The 13,863-nt window shown below is 43.6% G+C and overlaps 1 protein-coding gene across 6 annotated transcripts in view; it reads left to right on the forward strand.

The window, feature by feature from the left end:
* CCDC85A (coiled-coil domain containing 85A) overlaps positions 1–13,863 on the forward strand; it is a 99,745-nt gene that overhangs the window by 71,305 nt on the left and 14,577 nt on the right. For 4 of the 6 annotated variants that reach the window (XM_082049089.1, XM_082049091.1, XM_082049087.1 and 1 more), the window contains one exon: positions 12,037–12,113. The exons of the other annotated variants lie outside the window; for them this stretch is intronic. In XM_082049089.1, the coding sequence (XP_081905215.1) occupies positions 12,037–12,113 (77 nt within the window). The remainder of the gene's footprint in view (positions 1–12,036; positions 12,114–13,863) is intronic. 6 annotated transcript variants of the gene reach the window in all.

Consider the following 13,863-nt stretch of genomic DNA (forward strand, 5'->3'; position numbering starts at 1 on the left):
AGGTTTTGTCCTGCTGCTTCCGTACGGGGACATGGAAGCAGGGTTGTCCCATCAATAGCAGGATGTAATGCAGATGGATTGGTTGTCAAGCTTCACAAAAAAAGGAGAAATAGAGAATATAACTCTCCTGCAATGATTTATTACTACAGGTCTAATATTTATGTCCTAAGTCACATGAAAAATGTTGTTCATAAACTTAGCTTTGGTCTGGTTGTTTTTCCATTTTTGCCAAAAGTTTCTGTAGAGGAAAAAGCCCCCAGGTTTCTTTTTACAGCATCCACTTCCAGCAGCGAAAAGGAAACCGGGCATTCCTGGAATTATTATCAAAATTCCTTTGTCTCCGCAGGGCAGGAAGCCAGACTACATTGTTTTAATGGCATTTTTCTAGCCTTAAACCTCTGAGGCTGTCTATATTTCTCAGCTTTCTTCAGAAATTTCAGGATGCTGCCTGCATTTTGTTACAAATGCTGCACTGACAACTCATTTATACGCTTATTCTGCCTTCTTTGCCCTCACAACTATAGTACCTGATCTCATTCCCATGTAATAAAATAGGGGGTAGTCTAGTGTTGTTGTCTTTCTAAGATGAATTGCAGTGGTCGTATGTATGTAACACAATTTGATTTGTAATTTCTGCCTCCCCCCATGTTTTATAATACTTGTAGTTTTCCTTGAGTTTGTAGGTACAGTCACATGTCTTTCATTGCCCAGAACTCTGGGAATAATGATCTTTTTGTCTTCATCCTAGAAAGTCTCAGGAGATACAGTCCTGGTTTGCAGCTGCTGGGAGAATAAAGTGTTAGTATTTTGGATTCTTCTAGAATTTCTTCTATTTCACAACATTATTATATTTCAGTTTTAGCATTTGGTGTTGATCAGATAGGCATGCGAACTGTGACTGTACCGTGCCACCTGCTCAGGAAACGCTCAGCTAAGGAGCAACAATCTCTTTGCTGTCTCTTTGCCTGCTGAAGGAGCAGATTTTTGGTCCTTGTAATCCTAAAAAAAAAAAACCCTTCAGAATGTGACCAGAATGAAATCCTGGCTACTCTGAGGCAGGTAGTGAATAAAGAGACTCACCTCTCGTGCACGTGCGCACACGAACGTGCAGCTGGTTTTTGAGGTCTGTCTGGTGGTTCTGTGTGCACCGTGTAGTGTAAGAGGGACCTGATGCTGAAGGGGGCGAGCCAGGGGCCCTGGGGGTCACACGGCCCCTCTCCTCATGCCCGGTTTGGGGTTGGTCACGAATTGCTCTGTAAATCTCTGTGTGAAGGATGTGACGGATCCTAACAGCCTTTTTAACCCAAATCCTTGCTCAATTATTTATATGCTTGGAGAGAGGAAATACGTAAATTGCTTTCCCATTAGTGAAGTAACCAGGAAATAAACAGAGGAGAGCTTGTTTAAAATATTTGTTTTGTTCCGATGCTGCAGATAAGCAGCTGTGAGAGCTCTCAACTTTGACTGCTCCGTGGATCCTTCTGCTCTCTGAATGCTGAAGCCCCTTGTACAGCTGAACAAAGCACAATAGCCCTGAATAAAGAAATGCAGATGATTTAAAGACTTGCAGAATTATTGCAAGTTTTCAGGTTCTGGAATACTTCCTATATTTGACTAATTTCATGCCTGTTGAATTAAAAGGTACTTGAAATGTAAAAGGAGAGGGTGTGGGGCCTTCAACAGGAGCGTGGCATCGTTTCATGTGTTTAGGGACAGCTCGGCGTGAGAAGTGGAGATTCAGAAATGGCTTTGCTGGGTGGTTGATGCAAAGTTTGCAGTGAAGATGTACAGGCAGTTCTGTGGAAAACTTACTGCCCTTGGTTTACGGCTGCTTGGACATAATATTGGAATCTTTCTCCTAAATGTTTTGGAAGTGTAGTGAAGTGAAAGCACTTCATTAACCTCTTCAATTAGGAAGATGATCACATCATATTAAAGCCCAAGGATCAGCTTCACCAATACTAGTATAAAGCCACATTGGCGGAGGGGCTGCCAACAGGACAGGCAGCAGCATCTGCTGTCCCAGGACCTATGGAACCTGTACAGGATCACTGCAGAAATGGGTTATGCTGAGCAGGAAAGGGGCAGCTGGTTATTGAGCGTGCTGACGTAGGAAATCTCGGCTGGTTTTGCTCTGAAGACATTGCAGACACTGTGAGAGCTCAAGGGGCTCAGCCACCGTTTGCTGGGGCTGGGAGGTAAATCATTACAGTCATTAAACTGATAGCTGTAAAGCAGATAAATGTGGATAGTGCAGCCTATCAGTAATGATACATGCTGTGTTTTGTTACCCGTGTTTGAGACTACTTTTAAATTATTAGTGTCTTAATCAACATCATGTTAATGTAATAGCAGCGTATTATGATTGCAGTGAAGTAGCTGTGGAAAGGGACTGAGAGAAACCAGAAAAGTGTGTTTCTGTGGTGCTTTTGTTTTTCTCTGAAGCCCTGATAAAACATAGGTTCCCATGTTTTATGCCTCTCACAAGTCTTATTGTTCTGAATCACTTAATGATGTGGTTTTATATCTGGATAATTTCACAAAATCAAATGCAGTCTTTGAGTAGTTGTAAAGCCCAGCAGCAGCACAAGGTACAGCCATAGGGATCTCAGGGGAGGCAGGAAAAAACACGGGTTTTGTTAGAGAGAACCATGTCTGACCATGTGAGTGGGGAAATGTGCAGAATGCGCCGGGATGGAAAGGAGAGAGGGCTGCAAAATGCGCGGATCTGCCTGCGTTAGGCAGCACCTGGTCCGCTCTGCTCCAGGCGTCCTCGTGCCCCTGAGGTTGGGCTTGTTCGACGTATCTAGAACATGCAGGAGGCATCTACAGAGTTTTCCAAAGTGCTGAAGGAGTCTAGTCAGGTGCTGATTTCAGCTGGAGCTGGATATTTAGCCTGATTCCCGATCCCCAGGATCCCTTTGTGGCTTTCCCCTCCCAGGGCTTTGTGCTGGAGACACGGATGCTGCAGCTGAGGAGGAGCCAGCCCAGGCTCTGGTGTTCCGTGCCTGACAGCCTGTTGGACGTGAAGCACCTACAAGTAGGGACATATTTGCACTGACAGATTTTGGCTTAACAGCCGTGTCATTTGAATAATTATTTTTATTACTGCCTTCCACGATCAGCCCAAAAAGGTCTTAGAGAGGAGATGGAGGGTACAGAGACAGCTGCCTTCTCCACTACCGTGCAGCTGCCAGCGTGAAATGGATAGTTAATTTTTCCTAAGAATTAGGTTCTGTGCTGAGGTTGCCAGTGGAATAATTTTACAAAGTGGTTGTCTTTCCTGCGTCAGATGTGTCCAGGCTCGGTAGGGATAGGAAGGCGTTATTATGTGATGGCTCTTTAATGGGCTGTGGGAAGCAAGAGCGTGGTTTCAGTCTCGAGGACGTATTTAATCTTGCAACATCTTTTACTACATTTAATAGCCTGTCCTACATCTTAATCACTCTGTGTAGAGAAATTAATCCAGAAACCCCTTTTGTCTTGATAATTTTAAATCTTCACTGTTTCCCTACATTACCCATCCTCCTCTGGCATTTCCAGAATCACAGAATTCCCGTTCCTCCGTTCCGCTCCCACCTGATCACAGGAGTGCTCCTCATTACCAGTTCATAGAGATGGTTAATTGCATAAATTTAGCTTCTCTTTCCCTTGGAGACCTTCTGGTCTTGTAGTTTCCCCTATTGTGTTTCCCAGTAAATATCCATCCTGTAATGATACAGGCAGGATTTTGGGGAGCAAAAAAACATTCTGTGGTTGAGAATTTAAGTAAGGACTTGAAGCCTCACAGAGAAACGTCTCTGCAGTTCATCACTTTATCAAATACATTTATCTTGTATGTGTATTTGAATAATGATGGCCTTTAGTGACGACTCATCATTCATAGAATTCCGAGATGTGGTTATTTCATAACCACAGTATTGTGAAGAGACTCTGAGGTCTTCTAGTAGAAATGAAGTGAAAGATTTCTAGAAATGCATTGAATTTCTTCTCCCCGTTGTGGCACTCAGGCCACGTCCTGACCTGGTTTTCTCAATGACGGCCTGTAATGTTTGCTGTGGGTTTCTGCAGGATGTGTGTGCGAGTGAAGCAGCTGGGTGTATCACTCCTGTTCTGTTGTTTGAGTGCTGATTGAGATCAAATGGCAGAACCATTTTAAACTTCTCATATTTTTACTTTTGCGTTTAGTTGAGAGATGCTGTAAGCAGTAAGAACATCTGGGACATCAGTGTCTTAATTTACCTGGTTAATTCATATAGCTTGGCGTATTTTGGTGTGTTTGTGCAGAGCTGATGGCCGCTGTAACTTTACTTGGTATTTGGGATATGTGCTTTAATTCTGAGTTTTGGGTTGCGTGAGCTGCAGTGGCGACTCAGATGTGAAGGTTCTTTGTGGATACTGGCGGAGCGGGAATAAGAGCTGATCTAAATTTAGCGTCTTGGCATTCAGCTCCCTGTTTCCTTCCTCTTCCTTCTCCTCTCTGACATTGGTTAAGGAATTGATTTCTTCATTTGGTTGAGACAGTTATTATCCCTCCTGTGCTTGCTAAATGTAAATGCATTTCTCTTTGCCCAGCGTGCTGCGTTCTGCAAGCCGTTCTGCTCTCTGGATTGCTGTATTGCAGGAGTTACTTAGAACATCTAGAAGTTAGGGAAGCCACAAAAAGTTTGAAGAAGTGGTTGTATTAGGACTGTATAACACAATGCAAGTAAGAGGAGTTTACCAAACAGTGTTATGAGTGGTCAGTTGCATTTTTGCTGATCTTTGACATGGCAGGTGTCAATTTGCACGTCTGAATTTAAGAATGAACTTAAAAGACTCCTGGCCCTCCCAGCAGCTTTTCCTGTGCCCTGAGCCAGAGTCCCCCAGAAAACAGCTGAATTAAATCCTCTTCCCAGCCCTTGCCTCTCCATCCAAATTTGCCCCATGTAGAGCCGGACTGGGCATGGTTGTTTCCTTTGCACGAGGAGCGGCCTTACAAGGAGGAGGAGTGTGGGCTGGTTGTTCCTCCATGTATTCACGTGGCTATCGATTGGTGTCGTGAGTTTTAGCATCTATTTTGTAGCTGTAGCAAGAAAAAGTGTGTGTGCTGTTGTTCAATGGCTTCAGTAACGTGAAACCTTCTATTGCTGCTCCCTCAGGAGCATCGTTTGAATTTGGTTGTGAGTCACGCACATAGTAACCCATGACAAAGGAGTTTAGGGGTTGGGTAACCGCCTCCTAACGAGGCAGTGGATGAGCAGAAAAATGATTCATACGTGCTGATCTGATTCACAGTTCCTGGAGGTGTAGTTTTCAGTTCTGCCCTACATTGCAGACTCCCAAATGGAAGCTAGTATAATTATTAAGTGGAGCCTGCTGTACCGATATTAAATTCTCAACCAAACTAACTTTTCTACTTTATGTTTCTTCAACATCTGATGATTTGAACCTGAGAAATGTAATTCTACATGATAAGAAAGGTGTACATGAGTTGCTCCCATGTGCCTGCAGCTGGGGAACACCCCCCAGTGAGCAAACGGAAGTGTGGTGGCATGGGGACAAACCCAAGCAGTTACCGAAGCGGAGCCAATAAGGGCTTTACCGATCACGAAACACACAAAATCAATAGCAGAACAAGCTAACAGCCAGTGGGAAAGGTTTTAGCAATAGCATAATGGATTTGATTTTCTCAGTTTTCATCAATAACGTGGCAAATGCATTCAGCGCAGGATGAAGTGGAGCTAACAGGATATCAAGCAGGCCAGCCAGAAAAGCTTTGCCATAGTCACCTCTAGCCTCAAAAAACCAAACAAACCAAGGTTAGTGTTACAGCACCATTACTGTGACAGCGTTATCCAGCTGTTAGCGCGTGGTACGGATGGCTGCAGAGAGTCAGAAACAAAAGCTTACCTGAACTGACATCTGATAGCATTTTAGGTTCTCCTGTAGTTGAATCTTCCTTCTCCGTAAGAGTTTTTTAAATTTCTTTTTAAGCTTATATTTGTAGATTAATTCAACTGGAAATTTCGTTGCACCTTAAAGCTATACATGCAACAAAACCTCCTAAAAACAGAAACCTAAATCAAGAAAGTTGTTAAGCGGAAGCCAAGCCTGTCCTTTGAGCAGCTCGTGTCCCAGGCAGCCGGGTGAGCTGGGGCGTTCCTTGGGGGGCTGGGCAGGGGAGCGATCCCCACCACATCACCCACCGCGCCAAAGCAGTGCTCAGACCCACATGGATGCAAACACACGGGCGATCCGAGTCAGCATCGCTGCATCCTCACAGGCAGGGCTAGCGCTGCCTCCAGGCAGCGACAAGGACTGTTTTCTTGTAATAAATAGATAATTCGTGGTTAAAAGCTGCTGCAACTGAGAAAACACTATTTTTGTATGAAATCTGTGTAAACACATCTTATTACAGGGATAATGTAATGAGCTCGTGTCTGTGTGTAACGTGTGCTGGAAAGGGGAAACTTGGCACATGTTGCCTGAGAAATAAAACTAAGTGGCAGGGGTAATGTTGCATTCTGGATGTTTGAATTAGCATATGTAAGCTTTTCCTTTTGCTAGAACTCAGTTTTGAAATACTCAGTGAACTAGCTAAGCTTAGTTAATTATATTTTTAATTACAGGGAGAAGTCAAGAAGTGCTGGGTCCGTAATCACAAGAAATCTCGGGGTGGGAGAATTCCAGACAACAACAATATGGAGAAATGCAAACCCTGTCTTAGTGCTAATGCTACAGGGTTTGCTGCCCCAAAACTTTGGGAAAATATGTGCCTTAGTTGTAAATAGCTCCTAAACATTCTGGTGAGCTTCATAAAATTTTGCCCTAGGCAAAGGACTTTCTATCTACGTGATAGCACTAATCCTGGTGCCACTGTGTAAAGGGGAATCTGGCTGCACTTCATAAGAACTTCTCCAGCGCTTATTCCATAGGAGCGTTATGTAAGATGTGCAACCATAATAGAAAATCACAGAAGACAGGGCTAAAAACAACCTTGAGAGGTGACCTGATCCGCTGGGAGGTTGGACGCTGCTGGGGTAAACTGAGCAGCTTCACCAGCCCGGGGCCGCAGGTGGTATCGATGTGCGGCACTGTAAAGCCAATGGCCTGACTCTTTTTTTTCTGATATATTCAAACAAGGTAGCTGAAAGGAGATGGATTGCAGTAATAACATGTTTTAGTCATGAATATTAATATTGAACTAATTAAATCTGATGACTAGGAATTATAGGACAGGGAGATACTTTGCGTGTCATTGAATCTGCTCCCCAGTTAGCACAGAAACCCTCTCATAAACATATGGATCTGTCAGTTAATTACAGGAGGCTTTAAAATAGTGCTTGCACAGCCTTGTTTTTCATCTTCTATTTACTGAGAGTTGATTTAGTTTTCATTGTGCGATGCTGGGTGTGGATTTGAATGTCCAAAATACGATTTGATACGCAATTATTATATTCCTGCCAACAGAGTGCAGGAAGAGCAGCTTAACAAATGACTTTACCACTGAAGTTGAATATACCTTGACCGAGCCTTCACTGCCATGCATCAAAGTAGCACCATACATAACGTGCTAAATCCTTTCTCGAGGTAAATTGTTGGCAGTTTCCCTCGTTTATCCTGTAAGTGTTGAAAATGTGCCTGTTGGGATGTGACAGCTGTCCAGATTCCGTGACCTCCTTTAGGAACAGGAATACCAAACAGAGCTGAGCCACTGGAAGCAGAAAATGTTGATGTTAACAGACCCGAGGTGATGTTTGTGTTACCGTGAAATCGTGGGGTTTCTGTTTTCTGGACGTGAGGACATAAGGAGCGGCTGCTGCTGCTTCAGGGCAGCCTTTTGTCCAGCGTAGCACTGTTACTCTTTTCTCCTAATACCGCTGGCCTTCTAAGTCTTTTCAGCTTGGAGGACTTTTCTCTCCTTCCCGTGGGATGTCTGCTTTGCTCCTCCACTGCGGTACCACTTTTCTCCAAAGTTAAGATTCTATACATTTGGTTTTGTTTTTTGACTTCGATGAGGGAAGTATCATCATGTGCATCAATGGGTTTTTTCTTTTAAAGTTAGTCAAAAAGAGGTCTGTGGAATCCCTGTGCTCAGTTTTGCAGACAACTTTTGTAATTTATAATCAGTGTTTTTTAAAAAAAGCAGAAAAATGGAATTTTAGGCATTGAGGTAGAGCACTTCTTGTGCTTTACTTTCTGAGTTTCTATAGGTACTAGAGGCAGTACATCTCTTGCTCTTTCTTTACCTCAAATACTCCTCTTGTCATTGGATAGAATCCCTTCCACCTGCTGTATTGTGTGTTACTCAAACTCAGTTGAACAAGTAGAAGTGTAGGCTGAACGCTGGGGGTTTTGCTTTCTGTGGGGTCCTGATGTGTTTGCTTTGCCGGCAGCTCCCAGCTGGGTACAGGACCTCGGTCTTCCACAAGTTCTGCAGGGCAATCCCACAGGTGCCTGTGAGCTGGGACCCTCCAGTGGCTGCAAAAAACCACACACTTAGGGGAAAAAACAGGAAAGTATCAGAATTTAACATGACATCCTCAACCATTCCAAAATATCAGAGGATAATCTAACTTTAAAACATTATGAATTACTTGATAGACTGCGATCAGGTGGAGTGGCAGAAAAATGGATAAAGCCAAGACACAAATATTGCATTGGCAGCAACGTAAGGGGCTGATAAAGTGTGACATAACCCAAAAATACTTATTAGCTTCAAGAGTGTGAATGTCAAAAGGAAAAGAGATCAGCTATGTAAATATTGATGTTCTCTAATGATCTGTTAGAGTAAGGGGTGTGTGGAAAGGGTAGATTGTCACTGTATTGCCCTAAAAGCAGGACATTACTGTCCCTCTACTAATTAAAAAAAAAAACAGTTTCCTTTCAGGCCTGGCATGAAGCACCACGCTGTGATCACGTTTGCAGTCGTGCGAGAGCACGGGACACTCGAGTCGGGCAGCTTGTTTGGTAGGGATCTGTTCCTGAGCATGGGAATTGTTCCAAACTGTGGCTCCAGTAGAAGTGCCTTGCAAGGGAAGGTGGGGAGGAGTGCAAATAATTCAACCAAGAAGCCCACAGGTGATGAAACCAGTAGTTGAGCAACTGTAGCATCATGTCTCCATGCTCAGATCTCGTTTAGATGTGAGCCCAAGTTAATAGTTTGTTTTTAACTGAGTATGCGTTTGATTTCAACACAGTTAACAATTTCTGTGCCTTTTTGGTGCCAATACAAGTGCCGCATTTCACCAGTTGTGCTCTGGGCAGCCGAAGCTCAGCAGGTTTGTGGTTGGAAGTTGATCTATAAGGAGTCTACATCTCAAGTGTAAGATTCGGCAAATAAGGGAGGGTTTTCCTGTGGAGTCACAGCTCTGTGAAAATGAGCAATGTGAGCTAAAGCTGTTTGGGGAAGGATAAAAGACAAAAAGGTTTTATAACTAATGCCATCAGTCAGAGATCATCTTGTTTGCGCGGGCTGTGTTTCACAGCAGTGATTGCCTGACACGCTGAAGCATCTCGTTAAATGCTTTATTATAAGACAACAGGAATGTTGTGGGAGTGCTGCTGAGTTTCTGTGCTGCTTTCTCTTTGGGAGATGTTTGTTTTCAGCTCAGTTACTGAAGCATTACTATCATCGGTTCATTCTGCTTCAGTTTTAAATTGCTTAATTGTCTTGTGAAAAGTTGCCTGGAATGCCAATGGGAGTGCTATCAGGTAACGTTTTTCTGGAGGCATTTTAAGATTTGCTTTTTATTTAGAGCTCTTTGCCAGTCTCCAGACTGATTAAGAATAGATGGATCAAATAGGCCTTCTCAGAAATACTTTTGAGATGCAACTTTTTTTTTTAAGCTTTGGGGACAGTGTTTCACTTTGTGTATTTTCAATTCCTCCATCTCTTATGTCCCTGACTGGCTTTTCTGCTCCTTTTTTTCTCTAAGCTCATAGCATCAAAGCATAAATATATTAACAGGTACTGAAATATATATGCATCTAGTCTATGTGTCAAGACGACTCCCATAAATAAGGATTTGCTAGATCAAGCCTTTGGTAGATGACCTAATTTTCTCTTTTAATCAGATTACAAAAGGAGATTTAAATAACTGTTTCACACTTTAGAAGGGTTAACGGGCCCTGAGATTTCAGGCCAAATCCTGAGCTGCTAGGAACTGGCATTGGGAAGTGGTGAAGTGACAGCAGAGTTGTGTGAGCTGAAGCAGCAGAGATCTCAGCTCTGGGCTCCCAACGCACAAGTGAAGGAATAAAACCGAAAGGCTTTGCCGAGAGCTATACACCACATCAAGAGCTAAGCAGAGGTAAAACAGAAAATACAGAAGGGCCGGAGCCAGGTAGAATCCAGAAAGGAGCCTGTGTGAAGTGGGCTGCTGGGCACAGCTGGGAAGTGGGACTCGAGCCTGAAGTCTGAGCCCAAGCTCCCGTGGCAGTGGACTTGTCACCAGAGAGTCTGGAGATGGCAGGTGCCAAAGAAAGCGCCTGCTTCAGTCCCTGCGAAAAGACGGCTCCACAGAAACCATCTTGTGTAGAGAGCGCCCGAGAGAAGGGCTGAGGTGAGATGTGATGTGCTGGGAGCCGCTGCCTGCGCTCGCGGCCACGGTGCCGAGGGAGCCGCTGCGCCTCCTCCCCAGAGCGCTGCTGCTGGGAAGGCTGATTCCGTGGGAGGGGCCCTGTCGTATACGGTTAATTAAATAAGCTGTTCATCTTCTAAGTGCTCATCTGAGCTGGGCTTAGTGACTCTCCGGAGATGCACCCATCACTAGCTATGAAAATCCTCGAGCAGCAGAGCACGCGGAACCTCAGATTACCTCTTTCCCTTTTATTGTACAATGCTATTTTTAATCCAGTGCCTTGCTGTGTATTAATAATTTTTGACAAATCACTTCACATTGTGTAAATTCCCAGGCACTGTCTGTGGGTGCATATTTTAGCCTATTGCAGTCTCGTAAGAGCGGTGGCACCTCATTTCCCATCCGCTTTGCTTTGTGGGCAGGCTGGCGTGGTGAGTAGGTGTCAGGGGAAACTGGTGCCCAAATTCTTCTGTCCATTTAAACCAGTGATCAGCTCCGTTGTCAACGCAGCTTTGCAGGGTTATATCAGCTGACAGTACTGCCCTGTTATGCGTTGATTCTGTACCATTAGTCGTCAGAGTTTTACTAGTTATGTGATAGTATGAGTACGAATATGTTACTGGAATTGACATCTTGGAGAAAGTTGGGTGGATCGTTGAGTCAGGACTGAGTTTGTGGTGGAATTCCATCTGTGGACAGGGTGGTACAGGAGTCATGGCAGAGTTTGTGCACTGAGAAGTTTTCTCTCACAGTTCCATGCTATGTGCTCAGACGTGTATTTCTCTTAGATACAGGACTTTAACAGCAGAAATTCTGTGTGACCCAAGAAATGTGTGATAAAAAAGCTCTTGGATGCTTCTAGGGGCAGATCACGGATCTGCTCTTCTTACATAAAATTCTTGGGAACAGAGCGCACTAGGAGTGACTCATAATCAACCCAATTGTCTTTTGAGGGCCAGTGAGGTCAGTTGTGAATAGCAGGGGCAGGATTTTGCTGTTCAGCCAGGGCGGCAGAGCAGCGCTGTGCTGTGGGCCACGCCGCCGTCAGCCAGGATCAAACCCTGGGGGCCCTGGGGGCACACGTGGCTGCAGAAACATCTTATCTTCTCTTTCTGGGCTTTTCCATGGTGCTTGGCAGGATAATGAGTTACTTCCGTGGAGTATTTCCAAAACACGGTACAAGGTCACAGAGCTCTGGGGATGGCTTGGAAGAACTCAAGTCTGTAAGGTACCTTGTGTCTGAGAAGGGACCAACTTAAAGCGCAGCGCTTCGGAATCACAAGCACCAGGGAGCGGGATTAATTCTAGTCTCAGCTTTATTTGCTTTGCCCTCGAGAGGAGCAGTTGAATGTTTAGTGGCTGTGGGAGAGAGGGAATCTGCTGCCAGGACAAGTTAGGATGTGGCGCAGGCTCGAAACACAAGCAGATCTCTGTGGATAATACGAGTGTTTCTTTTCTTTTTGATTTTTAGAATCAACCTTGTCCTATGTTAGGCAGCTGGAGGCCAGAGTAAGACAGCTGGAGGAGGAGAATCGCATGCTGCCCCAGGTGGGTGACTTCTCCCGGTGGGAACCGTAGCCGGCAGCTAGACAGCCCCGCCACATACACCAGGAGCAATCGCACCTCACCTCGCCGCCTTTGAACGCTTAGGCCGCTCATTCTCTTTGTTCATCTTGCTCATGGTCGAGTGGGGTATTTATTTAAGACTATGACAATGCTCTCATTAATTTTTCTCCTTTGCAGGTGTTGATACCTTGCTAAGACAAATTCACTGGAAGCTGCTACTTACAGTTAATTAATTTAAGGGTTGCAAATCACAGTGAACCGACCCTTTACATTCTGCTTTTAGTCCAAGAGCTTCTTGCTATTAAAAGATCAAGTACTTCTTATGGTTGGCCAAAATATTTTGCTTTAAAAATGCAAATGTTTTAAGTAATAAAAATTGGGTTATATTATTTTTAATATTTTGAGGAATATATTAGATACATAAATGCAAGACTGAAGTTAAATTGAATAAATAAGTAAATATGAAGGTGAAGATTTTCCCAATTTGTTTTTAATAATGAAAAATTTTGAAGTTCATTAAGAATGAATCAAAGACACTTGTATTTTTTTATATATACACATACATACCAGTGCATATTTCTGTGACATTTCACTGAGTAATCCTTAGGAAAATCCATAAAGTCTCCAAATGAAGTTGCCCACTAGAAGAACAAAGAAGTTACATTTTTTTTTTTTTTTAAATCAAACACTAATTTAAATGAAGACATTGGTCTGAAGAAAAGTGCTTTTTATTGAGCATACTACTGTTATTTGAATATAAAGTCTAAGCTAGCAGTGAAAAGTAGTAAGAAGTAAAATTCACTGTCTCTGATTTATTTGTATAAGCCGAGATGAGTGTGTTGTGGGTGGGGTTTTGCTTGGTTGGTTTGTTTTTTCCTCCCCTGTAATCTGACAGTTGGAAAGGCCTCTGGAGCTCTTGTTCAGCTCCTGACTTGCTCAATGACCTTGAGCAATTGATGTAACTTCTCTGTACCCTAATTTTTTGATCTAGAAAAGAGGGACAGCGAGAATGGTTAAATGTCTGTTTAGTAACACAGATACGGTCTTCAACAGGGAAGATCATCCATGATAAAGAATATTATTTTCTTGTCAAGAACGGTGTTCAGGGCAAAAGTTAACAGACCTGAATAATACTGTTGTGGTTTGTCTTGGGCCTGGAACAACACGGGGGATAAATTGTGCAGAACATTCTTTGTGGGCAAAATCTTTCCAAGTGCTTTTATTTGTCTGGGGTTTGAAGCGCTCAGGTGGAGACCCATGAGGTGCGTTACCAGATATTGCCAGAGACCGGAACACCCACATTGTGGATGTGCATTTCACTGGAAATATCTTAGATGGGCTGCCAAAACCAGAAAATCAGGCTTGTGAAAATAGCGCTTAAGCCCATAGCTGTTTCAAAAGTCATGGAAACAAAATATGCTGATTGCGAGGTTTTGAAGGGAAGAATGAGGTGAGCAAGCCTGCAAACTGCTTTTTGTTTTTAAATACAGAGGTCAAAGTTTGTCTTACGTTTGATTTTGTTGGCACAAGGATCTGTAGCAGAGCTCTGAATAGTCTTCTAGTGCCTCTGGAGACTTTATCATAAGAAATAATGACTGACAGGGGTTCGTGTTTCCTGGCGAATCTTACCTTTCCTCCTGAAGAAAGTCATTGCTCTGGGGAGAGGAAGGACATGTAGACACCGAGCTTATTCTGACTTTGCAGTTGATTACCTCCACATTGTATTTGTGTG

Source organism: Streptopelia decaocto (assembly GCF_964273445.1).
Source record: "Streptopelia decaocto genome assembly, chromosome: 3".
Taxonomy (NCBI): domain Eukaryota; kingdom Metazoa; phylum Chordata; class Aves; order Columbiformes; family Columbidae; genus Streptopelia; species Streptopelia decaocto.